This window comes from Schistocerca nitens, chromosome 4 (genome assembly GCF_023898315.1).
Source record: "Schistocerca nitens isolate TAMUIC-IGC-003100 chromosome 4, iqSchNite1.1, whole genome shotgun sequence".
NCBI classification, from domain to species: domain Eukaryota; kingdom Metazoa; phylum Arthropoda; class Insecta; order Orthoptera; family Acrididae; genus Schistocerca; species Schistocerca nitens.
Window position 1 is genome coordinate 235,112,529 of NC_064617.1, and position 13,096 is coordinate 235,125,624.

Here is a 13,096-nt window from a genome sequence, read left to right on the forward strand (position 1 = left end):
TTGTGAAAGTATTATCATACGCTGCCTATAATTATTTTCCCTTAATTTGTTTACTTTCCATGCAATTTGTATATAGTATTTCATTCTCATGGAAGAATAAATTCGATTATTTCGATGTAATAGTTTTGGGTTTTTTGTGAAATGTTTATGAGAATTATCAAGATGATGATGAGTCCGTTATGAGGAGCGGATTTTTATAATGAATTTTTCAATCTGAATTATGTACTCATTACATCATCAGTTTAACTTCAGTGTTTTAAACTGATACTCAGTTCTGTACCGTTGACGTTTATCATTTCGTTTCGATATATCGTTAATATTTATTGGCTACTGAACGCACTTCGATAACGTTGTAGAACTTACAAATTCTGGCTGGGTCTTTGACAAAGCTTGGCGCCATATTGTGGGTTGAAGTTTTCTGGCGCGTGGATAGTTACGTTTGTGGAAGATGTCGGAAAATCAGGTATTTGATGTAGTCATGTGATTATTACATAATTTGTAAGTTAATGAGATGCTTTCTTGGATATATAGTTGTGGGTGTGGTAATCATCTCTGGGATCGCGTTTTCAGGAACAAAAACCTGACGCCGGGCCTGGAGACGGCAACTCAGAATACATAAAGTTGAAGGTTGTGGGAAACGTAAGTGTTGACTCTGTGGTACTGTCCACATTTTTATATCAGAGACTTTAGTTTCGTAACTTCCATTTTGTGTTTGTAGTACACAAGATGCAATTCATGTTTAGGCTTTTGCAGCAAGATGCTAATAAACGTTGCCAATCACGCTGTAATTGCATCGAGCAGGTGTGCTTGTGTATTAGCTACATTGTTTGTGCTTTCAATATTCCTGAAGTAGTTTACTGTTGAGTTCCAAGAAGTTCTCCTTAAAAGTGTACGTTATGTCGCATTAATATCGAACAGATCTTGTGTCGTTGTTTAACTGTGATGCGTTGTTTGAACGTATGTAGACCCAACGACCAAATTCAACTTAACCTGTTCAGGGCTGCATTGAATTTGTGAAAAACAGTTAAGTATCTTGCAGTTTATTGGAGTATTAACCGTGCTTTTCGGATATTGCGCGGATTTGTTAATTGTTTTGTCTTTGATAGTACCCTCCCTTTGTTTACTAGTGAGTCTGTGTTAACAGGCTAATCATTATTATTGCAGTGCTAAGGTTAACGTTGTTAAAAAAAATGTACGGTTTGGCAATGTTGATTTGAATTAAGAAGCTATTTTTGTAAGATCTTCGTGTTATTGGTACAGATTTTCGTCATGCTAAAAAGCAGTACTATCTACCTTCATGAGGATTGGAATAGGTGCTAATGATGGAAAAGTATTTTGATGGGTGAAATTGTTTCATGGCCGTAGATCATTGTTGAGGTGAGGTGGAGTTGAACGAATGGTAGGTAGACCAGTGTACCTAGGGTCACATTATTTAGGAAAACATTATGGACATGGAGTTTTTTTGATATTCAGTTGGTTGGCAGTTCTATGAACTATTGGAGGGAATTTGACTGCTACGACGATAGAACTTTTCAGCCTGTTAAAGTAAGATTTTTCTTTTCTGCATTTTTTCTAATGATGTAGCTACTCAGTTTTTACAGTGTGTACATACTACTTTAGTCATGTTTAGTACTTTAAGGTTGTCTAATAAATTGAAGTTATTTGTCACGTTCACATATTGTTAAGATCAGAGGGTCACTTCCAAACCCTGTGACTAGGGGCATGGATCTAGGGGGGGGGTCACTGTAAAACCTGAGGCAGTGCGTAATCTTTGTAGCAAATACAAAATATATAGATAAACTTTCAGTTGATGAAATTGTAGTCCACAAATCTTGTCTGAAATGCTTTTAAAAAAGTTGATGCTGTTAACATTTGTCATGATTTGCTTATGGTATGTTGATCTCTCTAATATTGCAGAGAACTTTTGCAAAGCTTATCTGAACAAAAGGCATCTGGTCAACTCATAGAAACATATTCACTTCTTTATGCTTAACATCTGGTGTACATTTCGTAAATTTTACTGTAAATATACTGTACTTCATTGAATCAGCTGTACTGAAGCATGAGGTGCAAATTGCAAATTTATACTCAAAGTAAATCACAGAATTGATGATGTACCAGTTCTTTCCATTAGTTTTAAGCTAACTTCCAAAAGCTCTAATAACAAGTTTTCTTTTGACTCTTTGGGGATAAAGTTTTTTGGAAAATGTTTGTTTCATGAAATGTTTGCCAAAACATAAGCTGACAAATTGTTCTGCTACATTTATCAAATCAATCGCAACAGAAGTGGCCCTAGGTATATTGGTCTCGCTGTTATGCAACAATTACTCTCCCACCCTTTGCAGTCAGAGCAGTATGAAAATTTGACAGTCAAGTCATGCTGTTCAACTTATGATTTGTAATGGTGCACATGGAATTAAGTTTTATGGTATTTTGTTACTCGTTTTAGGGGAATCTATTGTAGGTTTTGAATTTTATTTAAATTTGATTAAACACTAATGTCCTTCGTGTTTTCTTTATATAATTTGCTCCCAAATTGTGATGTATAGTCCATATCACCCTCCATGAACCATGGACCTTGCCGTTGGTGGGGAGGCTTGCGTGCCTCAGCGATACAGATGGCCGTACCGTAGGTGCAACCACAACGGAGGGGTATCTGTTGAGAGGCCAGACAAACATGTGGTTCCTGAAGAGGGGCAGCAGCCTTTTCAGTAGTTGCAGGGGCAACAGTCTGGATGATTGACTGATCTGGCCTTGTAACATTAACCAAAACGGCCTTGCTGTGCTGGTACTGCGAACGGCTGAAAGCAAGGGGAAACTACAGCCGTAATTTTTCCCGAGGGCATGCAGCTTTACTGTATGGTTAAATGATGATGGCGTCCTCTTGGGTAAAATAGTCCCCCATTCGAATCTCCGGGCGGGGACTACTCAAGAGGACGTCGTTATCAGGAGAAAGAAATCTGGCGTTCTACGGATCGGAGTGTGGAATATCAGATCCCTTAATCGGGCAGATAGGTTAGAAAATTTAAAAAGGGAAATTGATAGGTTAAAGTTAGATATAGTGGGAATTAGTGAAGTTCGGTGGCAGGAGGAACAAGACTTTTGCTTATAAATACAAAATCAAATAGGGGTAATGCAGGAGTAGGTTTAATAATGAATAAAAAAATAGGAGTGCGGGTTAGCTACTACAAACGGCATAGTGAACGCATTATTGTGGCCAAGATAGACACAAAGCCCATGCCTACTACAGTAGTACAAGTTTATATGCCAACTAGCTCTGCAGATGATGAAGAAATAGATGAAATGTATGACGAGATGAAAGAAATTATTCAGATAGTGAAGGGAGACGAAAATTTAATAGTCATGGGTGACTGGAATTCGTCAGTAGGAAAAGGGAGAGAAGGAAACATAGTAGGTGAATATGGATTGGGGGGAAGAAATGAAAGAGGAAGCCGCCTTTTGCACAGAGCATAACTTAACATTTGGTTCAAGAATCATAAAAGAAGGTTGTATACCTGGAAGAATCCTGGAGATACTAAAAGGTATCAGATAGATTATATAATGGTAAGACAGAGATTTAGGAACCAGGTTTTAAATTGTAAGACATTTCCTGGGGCAGATGTGGATTCTGACCACAATCTATTGGTTATGAACTGCAGATTGAAACTGAAGAAACTGCAAAAAGGTGGGAATTTAAGGAGATGGGACCTGGATAAACTGAAAGAACCAGAGGTTGTAGAGAGTTTCAGGGAGAGCATAAGGGAAAAATTGACAGGAATGGGGTAAAGAAATACAGTAGAAGAAGAATGGGTAGCTCTGAGGGATGAAGTAGTGAAGGCAGCAGAGGATCAAGTAGGTAAAAAGACGAGGGCTAATAGAAATCCTTGGGTAACAGAAGAAATATTGAATTTAATTGATGAAAGGAGAAAATATAAAAATGCAGTAAATGAAGCAGGCAAAAAGGAATACAAACGTCTCAAAAATGAGATCGACAGGAAGTGCAAAAATATATATATATATATATTAGTTGGGTACGTTTCTGCCAACAAAGAAGTTTTCTAAAGCTGTCATGGGAGAAGTCGACACTATTTACGCAACCAGTCTCGCAGTTCTCTCAACATCTCCATCAGAAGCATTAAGATGTCCCCACAGATGGAGAAATGTGTTGTCTTCATTCTCGTAATACGAGAAGAGTTCCTGGCAAATTTAAAGTCTGTGCGCTTTAATTTCAGGCATCAGTATCTGGGGTACCCATCGTGCACAGATCATAAGATAGCCAAGCAAAGCAATAATGTGACCCACATGTTCTTGTGAAAAAGCCAACTGTGCTTGCTATTTCTGAGTGAGAAAACGATTGTACTGAGACAGTCAACATTTTGCTTGTGAAACTCTGTGGTTGCCGTCACAGGATGTCCAACACTCACGCAGGACAGATGTTCCTGCCTCAACGTCTTTAAACGTATCGCCCAATGAACTGTTTTCATTCTGTGATGAATCTCCTGTGAGGTGACACCTTCTGCTGTCAAGAATTCAATGACTGCGTGTTGCTTAAATTGCACTGACTGACCATCTGTGTAGGGTTCTATACTTCACTGTAACAACACAACTGTTAAGTCCTAAGGCTTCCACCAACTGGAGCTGTAGAGAAGAGGCTAGAGAACAAGCCAGTACCTGCCACATGCCAATGCTGCCAACTGTTGAAAAGTTACGAAGGTGGAGGCATTACTTTTATCAGTCAACTCTCGTATATCACTCTTTTTATGGATATGCAAATAATCAGCACAGTTCTCGCCCGTGGCTCCAGTCAGAAGACATTTCAGACAGTCCTTTCCACAAAACTCGCTGCAACTGTCATCTTGCAAATTCCGCGCGAAAAGACAGAACTCATTGGATGGTTTCACATTTCTTAGAAGCCTCTTAAGTGAACAAATAAGCACTGAAGAACTACAATAGAGAAATCTGCAATGAATGAACAAAGAAACAGACAAGTACAACAAAGTGAAGAGAAATAACTGCAACATAGAAAGTGAAGAGAAATAACTGCAACATAGAAAGTGAAGAGAAATAACTGCAACATAGAAAGTGAAGAGAAATAACTGCAACATAGAAAGTGAAGAGAAATAACTGCAACATAGAAAGTGAAGAGAAATAACTGCAACATAGAAAGTGAAGAGAAATAACTGCAACATAGAAAGTGAAGAGAAATAACTGCAACATAGAAAGTGAAGAGAAATAACTGCAACATAGAAAGTGAAGAGAAATAACTGCAACATAGAAAGTGAAGAGAAATTAACTGCAACAGAGACAATAGAAATACATTGTAACGAAGGAATTAGTAAGAAAAACTTCAGTGAAAGTTAAAAAAGATATTTTAAAATAAAACCATGGTACTAATTAACAGAAAATTTCTGTGAATTATAAAAAATTTCGAAAGGTGACACTACAAGACCTTTCACATATATGTCCAAACTGAGGATACTATTGTAATCATACAGCAGTTATCTTTCAAATAAAAAACTTTTATAAAATATCTAGAACTGTTACATATTCAGCATTTTTAATCCAAAATTGGCATCTTCAAAATGTGTCAGTGTCATCTTTGGAGGCCTGTATCTCGGGGCATGAAATTTTTTGGAGAAAACAAAAATGCATATTTCTTATTTCTGAATTTTAACATGTGTTAAATTCAATAACATCAGATACTATGAAGGTACCCTCCCTGCCTGAAGTGATAAGAATTATGCTTGAATGAATTTTAAGCTATTAACACAATCCGGTCATTCCACGTGAAATCTACAAATGAAACCATAGTTTTCAACGTTACCCTCTTGTATTTAAATGAAATTAAGTATGCCTATAGTACTCATAAATAGTACCACAAATTAATTTTTTCACATTTTTCTGATAAGAAGTTACAGAGTAATGGACTTTCAAAAATTGAAAAAATGACAAATTTTTGACTCGTGGAACAATGTTGTTTTCTTTATAACTCGTGTTCTAATTAAGCTAGAACAATAAAATTTACTTCATTGGAAAGCTCATTTAAAGAGCTTTTGTATGATACCAAACATAACATTGTTGAATTTATCAAATTTTGACAACCTGTATTTTTAAAATTCTCAAAAAAATATATGTGAAGGATACACTTTACATCTACATATTCTGAAAGTTTCAACTTGGGATGAGCATGGGGTCACTATCAAAAGCAATTTTATGTTTACCACAATTCTGCAAAATCAGTCAGATAGGTGAATTTCTATTATTTTGCTACACATGAAAATATTACAGTGTTAGATTCTGTTACATGGTCCACAAATTGTACTTTTGAAACGAATAACTGCTTATTAAACTTTAGTGCTAACTATTTATTAATAGCTGTAAAACCATGGGGAAAAAAAGAAAAAAGGAAGCTCTCTCATTTTAAGGATTATATATAAAACGATTCTTTGGTGTTACTATCTGCGATCTATTCAGTATTTTATCTCTGGTTAATATTGTCAGCAATTTTTACCTATTGTTGAAAGTGACCCCACACATTATTTTGTTGTGAGGCAGGTGTAGTGAAATGTTTTGAATCTAGCTTAAAGCTACTTTTGTACCAACCTCGCAAGAGTCTGTAAGTTTGTATGCCTACAAACAGTTAATGTTTGCATACTATTAACATAATGAAATTTTTTTTTTTTTTACAGGAAGTGAAAGAATAGAGAAGTAATATTGTGTGAAAGAATAGAGAAGTAATATTGTGTAGTATTGAATATAAAAAGCTGGGGCATTCAAATTCAAAAACATTTTTTAATTAGTTTGTTCACTTGAAAAATATAAAATGCCTAAAATTTCAGCTTTGTGCTGTAATCCATTTAATGAAAAGGGCCACAATAACCACAAGAAAAACTTATAGCCTGTTTCACACTGGATGATAGCAAGAAAACCTTTCTTAACTTTAAATAAAAAAGTGTGTGACAACTGCCATAAAAAAAATTGCACGAGTAGAAATTTGTGATGTGTCTAGCACAGAAAATGATGATGATCTACTGTATTATGTGGTGAAACAAAGTGAAAGGGTTTTATGTGATAGTGACGTACAAGACATTGCTGCAAATGAGGCATTAGAAAGGTTGAATGCTTCTTTGCAGTCCGTTGGTGAATCGCCAATTAAGAAGAAACGACTGTGTGAAGCAAATTATCCTAAGTAAAAACTAATTAAATTAACCTCAACAATTCAAACAAAGGTATTATTGCTTCCTTCCGAAAAAGAAGAGGTTCATAATCTTGCAGAATCTGAGATGATCAGTCAGCTAAATTTCGTACATGTACATCTCGAAGTAAACGGATGGAAATTCTTACCATTTTATCTACAAGCAGGAGAGTTCAGAAGCTTCAAGATGACTTTAACATAACAAATTACATGGCTCGAAGAGTAAAATATTTGGTGAACCAAGGGAATTTTGTCTTCACCAAACCCAAAACCTGTCAAGACTCTTGATCAAACAACTGCTGATTTTGTTAGAAACTTTTATTGTTCTGATGAGAATAGAATTGGGGAGAAGGGGAGCTTGTGGCACAACTTGACTAGAAGGGATCGGTTGGTAGGACATGTTCCGAGGCATCAAGGGATCACCAATTTAGTATTGGAGGGCACCGTGGAGGGTAAAAATCGTAGAGGGAGACAAAGAGATGAATACACTAAACAGAGTCTGAAGGATGTAGGCTGCAGTAGGTACTGGGAGATGAAGAAGCTTGCACAGGATAGAATAGCATGGAGAGCTGCATCAAACCAGTCTCAGGACTGAAGACCACAACAGCAACAACAACAAGCAGGGCAGTGCCTGGGAAAAAAGATTTGTGCTTGTGAGAGATAATGGAGAAAAACTGCAAGTACAAAAATGGCTAGTTTTAAGTAATTTGAAAGAAATTTACGCGAACTTTAAAGACAACCATCCAGAGCTCCACATTGATTTTTGAAGTTTGCAGACCTACGTCCTAATAATTGTTTTAGCTGGAAGTAGAGGTACACATAGAGTGTGTGTGTGTGTGTGTGTGTGTGTGTGTGTGTGTGTGTGTGTGTGTGTGCTACCCATCGAAACTTCACTCATGCTGACTGGATGTAACATTCCTCAGCTGACAAAGGATGAAGATAATCCAATAAAACTTAGACTGCATTGCAAGAGTTGTATGTAATCTGTCATTACCTGCTTGTCATTTTGGTGAATGTAAATTCTGCCCTGGCCCAGAAACATTTAAGACATATTGACAAGATTTGTTGAATACTAATGATATTGATAATATAACTTATCAGCAATGGGTTTCCGTTGATCACACACCTCTAGAAACAATCATAAGATCATGTGACATTTTTATTGTTTTTTTGATAAAATCACTTACACAACATTCATTTGTTGCTAGTCAACAATCAACCCTCCAGAAGAGACTGAGAAATGAACGTAAAGAAGGCGAGGTCTTAGCGATCTGTGACTTTTCTGAGAATTACTCCTTTGCCATCCAGGACGAAGTTCAAGGCTATCACTAGACATGCAAGCAAAGATTCATCCCACTGTTGCTTATTACAAGGATGGGAACAAATTCGAGCACAGAAGTCTTGTAATCATATCAGAATGCCTAACACATGACACTGTTGCTGTCCATTTGTTACAATCGTACTTGATGGACTTCCCGACTGTTAAATTCGGTAGAAAACCAAGAAAAATATTATTTCTTTGATGGAGCAGCAGCTCATTTTAAAAATAGGAAGAACTTTATCAACCTGTGCCATCATGAAGATGATTTCCAAACTGAAGCTGAATGGCATTTTTCAGCCACCTCGCATGGGAAGGGAGCTAGTGATGGTGTTCGTGGAACAGTTAAACGACTTGCAGCTCGAGCAAGTCTGCAACGGCCAAGGATAACATAGAAGGAATGAACTTCAAGTAGGCTACTAAAGATCACAAAAATGAAGAAATGAAACTTATGGAGAGATTTGAGAAATGCTGCAAAATTGTAGGGACACAAAAACTTCACACTTTTATTCCTTTTAGCAAGGACAAAATAATAAGAGTATTCAAACTCTGATAGTAAAATTGAACTGGTGATAGTTTCTGACACTGATAACATACTGTTCAGACATAAAAGGATATGTTGCTTGTGATTATAATGGACACTGGTGGTTAGCCTGTGTACTTGAAAAAAAATCAGGAGAAGGATGAAATCTCAGTTTCTTACATCCACGTGGACTGTCACCATCTTTTACATTTCAGAGTCACCCAGACATTCTTTCCATAAGCAGTAGGGAAGTAGTGGCAATTGTGAACCCTCAAACTGCTAGAGGGCAAACATATAAGTTATCCAGTGCAGAAATGTTGATGTGCAACAGACTGATCAGTTCGAAGTATGAAGAAGTGCACTAATAGGATGACTATTTGTAAATAATAGTAATTACTAACTGAATTTAGATCTGATCTCAGGTATTCGCCTTTCTGTGTTTTTTATGTATTTTTTAAGTTTTCATTTTGTATTTATTAACTACAGAAGCATAAAACATACATTCTTTTGTCACCTATAAGTTATTTTTAATTTCCACATTTTACAGCAACATACAGCTGGTGAGAAGTAGGCCTAATATCTAAAATAAATTAGTTTTTACGAATTTTTAAGGCAGCACCCATAATGTAAAATTGCTTTTGATAGTGATCCCATGCTCATCCTAAGTTGAAACTTTCAGAATATGTGGATGTAAAGTGTATCTTTCACAAATATTTTTTTGAGAATTTGAAAAATACACTTATTCAAAATTCAGTAAATTCAACTGTTTTTTTAACAATTTGTGTATATGTATTAAACTAATGATGTTTGGTATCATAAAACCCCTTTAAAAGAGCTTTCCAATGAAGTAATTTTGTTCTAGCTTAATTAGAACACAAGTTGTAAAGAAAACAACACTGTTCCGCGAGTAAAAAATTTGTCATCTTTTAAATTTTGAAGGTCCATTACTCGGTAACTTTTCATCAGAAAAATGTGAAAAATTAATTTGTCATAATTTGAGTAATATATGCATACTTACTTCAAAAAAATCTGAGACGGTCAGGTTGTAGCACTTGTTGATTTGACATGAAATTGCCCAATCAGAAAGTTGAAAAGTCAGTCTTTTGATCTGTGCATCTTAGATCAGGCAGTTAAATGCTAGGCATGTGATTGTCACCTAATTATTTTATAATCATCTTTATGATCTTTGTAAAACGTGTTGAATAATCCTTGGAAATGTTTTTGTTGCCACTGTAATGTAGTCCATGTAATCATCAAATGGTGTATCTTGTCCAAATTAACACTACTATGTATAAACCATAAGTTGAAGAGGGTATATGCAACAAAAACAGATACTGTCAGTAAAGAAGTTTTTGTGGGTGGCAATTGAGTGGTCTTTTGGATGCAGTAAGTTCAGCCCCAAATGTTAGATTAGGAAAAATGTAAGATATTTAATAAAATACTCATTTCATAAAATACTTAGGATTTTTATAAACAGAAAAAAATGTGTTACAGGATTCCAATGAAATTCACTTCCGTGTGAAGATGACAACACAAATGGGGAAGCTGAAGAAAAGCTACAGTGAGAGAGTGGTATGTGTTGTAAAATTAACTGTGGAAAATTTGATTGTTTATGAACTCAAGACTTCCATTGTATTTTGAGTACTATGTATGGTATAGTATAGTTCTTTTCAGTTTGCTAAAGAAATATGGCTTTTATTAATATTTCCTGCTGAGGCCATAAATTTATTTGAAATGAAGTGTTTCTTTCCACACAGTTGGTCAGTTTCAATTGTTCGCTGAATTTAAAGTGCACATTTTCATCTTCGGGCACATATGCTATAATAATGAACCAAAAAGAGACAACACAGTAATGGTACTCCAGGAAAAATTGGCTTCTAAAAAACCATGCTGAAAAGCTTTTGCAGAATTTCACATCTCCCTTCCATGAAACGCAATGTTGTCTAGTACCAGCTGTGGGCTTGACATTATTTCTTATGTAGTGTTGTTCCTGTCTTAAATTTACAGAATGCAATTCTTCAGTAACTTAGTCTGTTAGCCCAACGTGTTTTATCATTTCAACTTCCCACATGGCTTTATATGGACAGTACTTCTCTCAAACAACTGTTTTTCTTATTTTTGCAAGAAATTTGTTACTTTGTATTAGCTTTTTGCAGTGCAGTGTGGATGTAAAGTTGATTGGAAACTCTACATTACACTAGAGCATAAATAAAACAAACTGTTAGTCATCATATAGCAAAATATTAGATGCTTTGAGTTGTCTGATTTTTGCGTTCCTTATCTGGAGCAAACACACAGCACGGGCATGCTACTTCATCGTTGCTGTGTATGTGCAATAATGATGGTCCTCTTGCAACGCAAAATGAACCTATTTCTAAAAATTAAAGGGAAAATATTGCGAATGGTGGTTTGAGAAGCATTACGTTCAAAGTAAATGCCCTTTCGTGCAAGATAAGTTGTGATGATCAGTGAGAATATGTGATTAATGTTTAGAATCACAGTGTTGGATTTTAATTAAACTTAAGTTTGAGAACCATCCACTTAAAGAAATTTTGGGCTCAGAAGACTTGTAGTTAAGCAATGTTTATTAATTTAAACAATGAACAATAGCAATGTTGCTCTCGGTGCATCTTTGTAATATGGAAGTATGCAGGGTACATGTTGCTGCGCATTCAAAGATGTTTCCAAAATGTGGTTTTTTGCTGAGTTTAGTTTCCTAAAGTGTCTGGAAGTTCTGTGCCAGTGTATGAAACTTTACCACTCACAGGATTGATAGATTTTGCAGTTCTGAGGCAAAGTACAGTGTTATTTAATGCAGGAAAAAGTGTGTTTTTAACTGGGAAATACAGGAAGAATCTGGTGTAGTGTGCACAGAATACTGTGGCGAAGTGCTGTATGGTCACCAAGGCTTTGGTTAGTATTGAAGGTATTCAGCTGAAAATTCAGTAATTTATTTTCAGCTGGCCTTTTAACCATTAGAGAAGTGTCAAGAGTGGTGAATTTTAAGTAAAACTTGCATATTTCTCTCATTGCCATGTTACAATTTGATTCTTTTGCTGAAACTCTGCAGAGCTTACAGTCTCACCTTACTAGTATGTTTTGCAGAAGCAATTGCAAGAGAATTCTGAAACATTGGTTTATTAACTTCACCAAGTGGGGAACTGAGGAAAGGATCATTCCACGATAAATCGCGCAGATTGTCACCCATCATCTCCGGTGTTCATGAAACTTTGCACATTTGCTTATACTTATAATGGAAGAACTTCTGCAAGATATTTCTGTTCTCAGACTAAAACTTTTTTCATATAAAAGTTCAAATGTAGTGACATTCTGATGATTGGGATCTGCAAGAATGTCAAAGCAAAATGGTGCTTATCTACATAAATGCCCACAATTCAGTTGTCTATGAAGCTGTTGATTTGGAATTTTTTTCATATAGCAAATATGTAATTATTTAATCAGTAAAGTGACAAAGAACAATACAAAAAAATTAATGGCTCTCTTCCCAAGGTCTGGAAACAGTACACACACATTGAAAAAATGCTGTTAAAATTTCCCCAACCTAGTGGGAACTTAATAATTGGTCTAAAGTAATTCCTAAGATCTTACACACTATTATAAAATAAAATTATTAATAGTTTTTCTACAAATGGACACACCAATCTGAAATCACAGTACTTTGTGTATATCACTTCATTGTTCAGAATATTATTCATATCAGATTATGAAAGTGCAGAGCTGAAAAAACAAGTTAGGATCACAATTATTCTAGCCTCACTAATGTTAATTTAAGGTCCGTGAAACAATCATTGGAACTTCTTTAGAGCATCTCTGTTTTTAATCCACTGTCACAAGTTGTATTCTGTTAACTTCACATCTTTTTCATTAAAGTAATACATTCTGCCTAATGATGTTTATTTAGGTACACCAACAACACATAAGATGTTTTCCTAAGGCACAAAAACAAGTCTTCCTCCTCAGGCCAAAAGAATGACACTGGTGGTCCATGTGGGTGGAAAAAAAGTAGTTAAACATCGTTTGCTCCTGGTGAAGGCAAAGT

At 35.7% G+C, this 13,096-nt stretch overlaps 1 protein-coding gene across 1 annotated transcript in view; it reads left to right on the forward strand.

Annotated features, from left to right (window-relative positions):
• The first annotated feature begins 345 nt into the window (after nucleotides 1-345).
• Nucleotides 346-13,096, forward strand: part of LOC126253017 (small ubiquitin-related modifier-like) — a 42,656-nt gene continuing 29,905 nt past the window's right edge. The window contains exons 1-3 of the mRNA XM_049954075.1: nucleotides 346-463; nucleotides 571-639; nucleotides 10,531-10,608. Of these exons, the coding sequence (XP_049810032.1) occupies nucleotides 449-463; nucleotides 571-639; nucleotides 10,531-10,608 (162 nt within the window). The 5' untranslated portion in view covers nucleotides 346-448. The remainder of the gene's footprint in view (nucleotides 464-570; nucleotides 640-10,530; nucleotides 10,609-13,096) is intronic.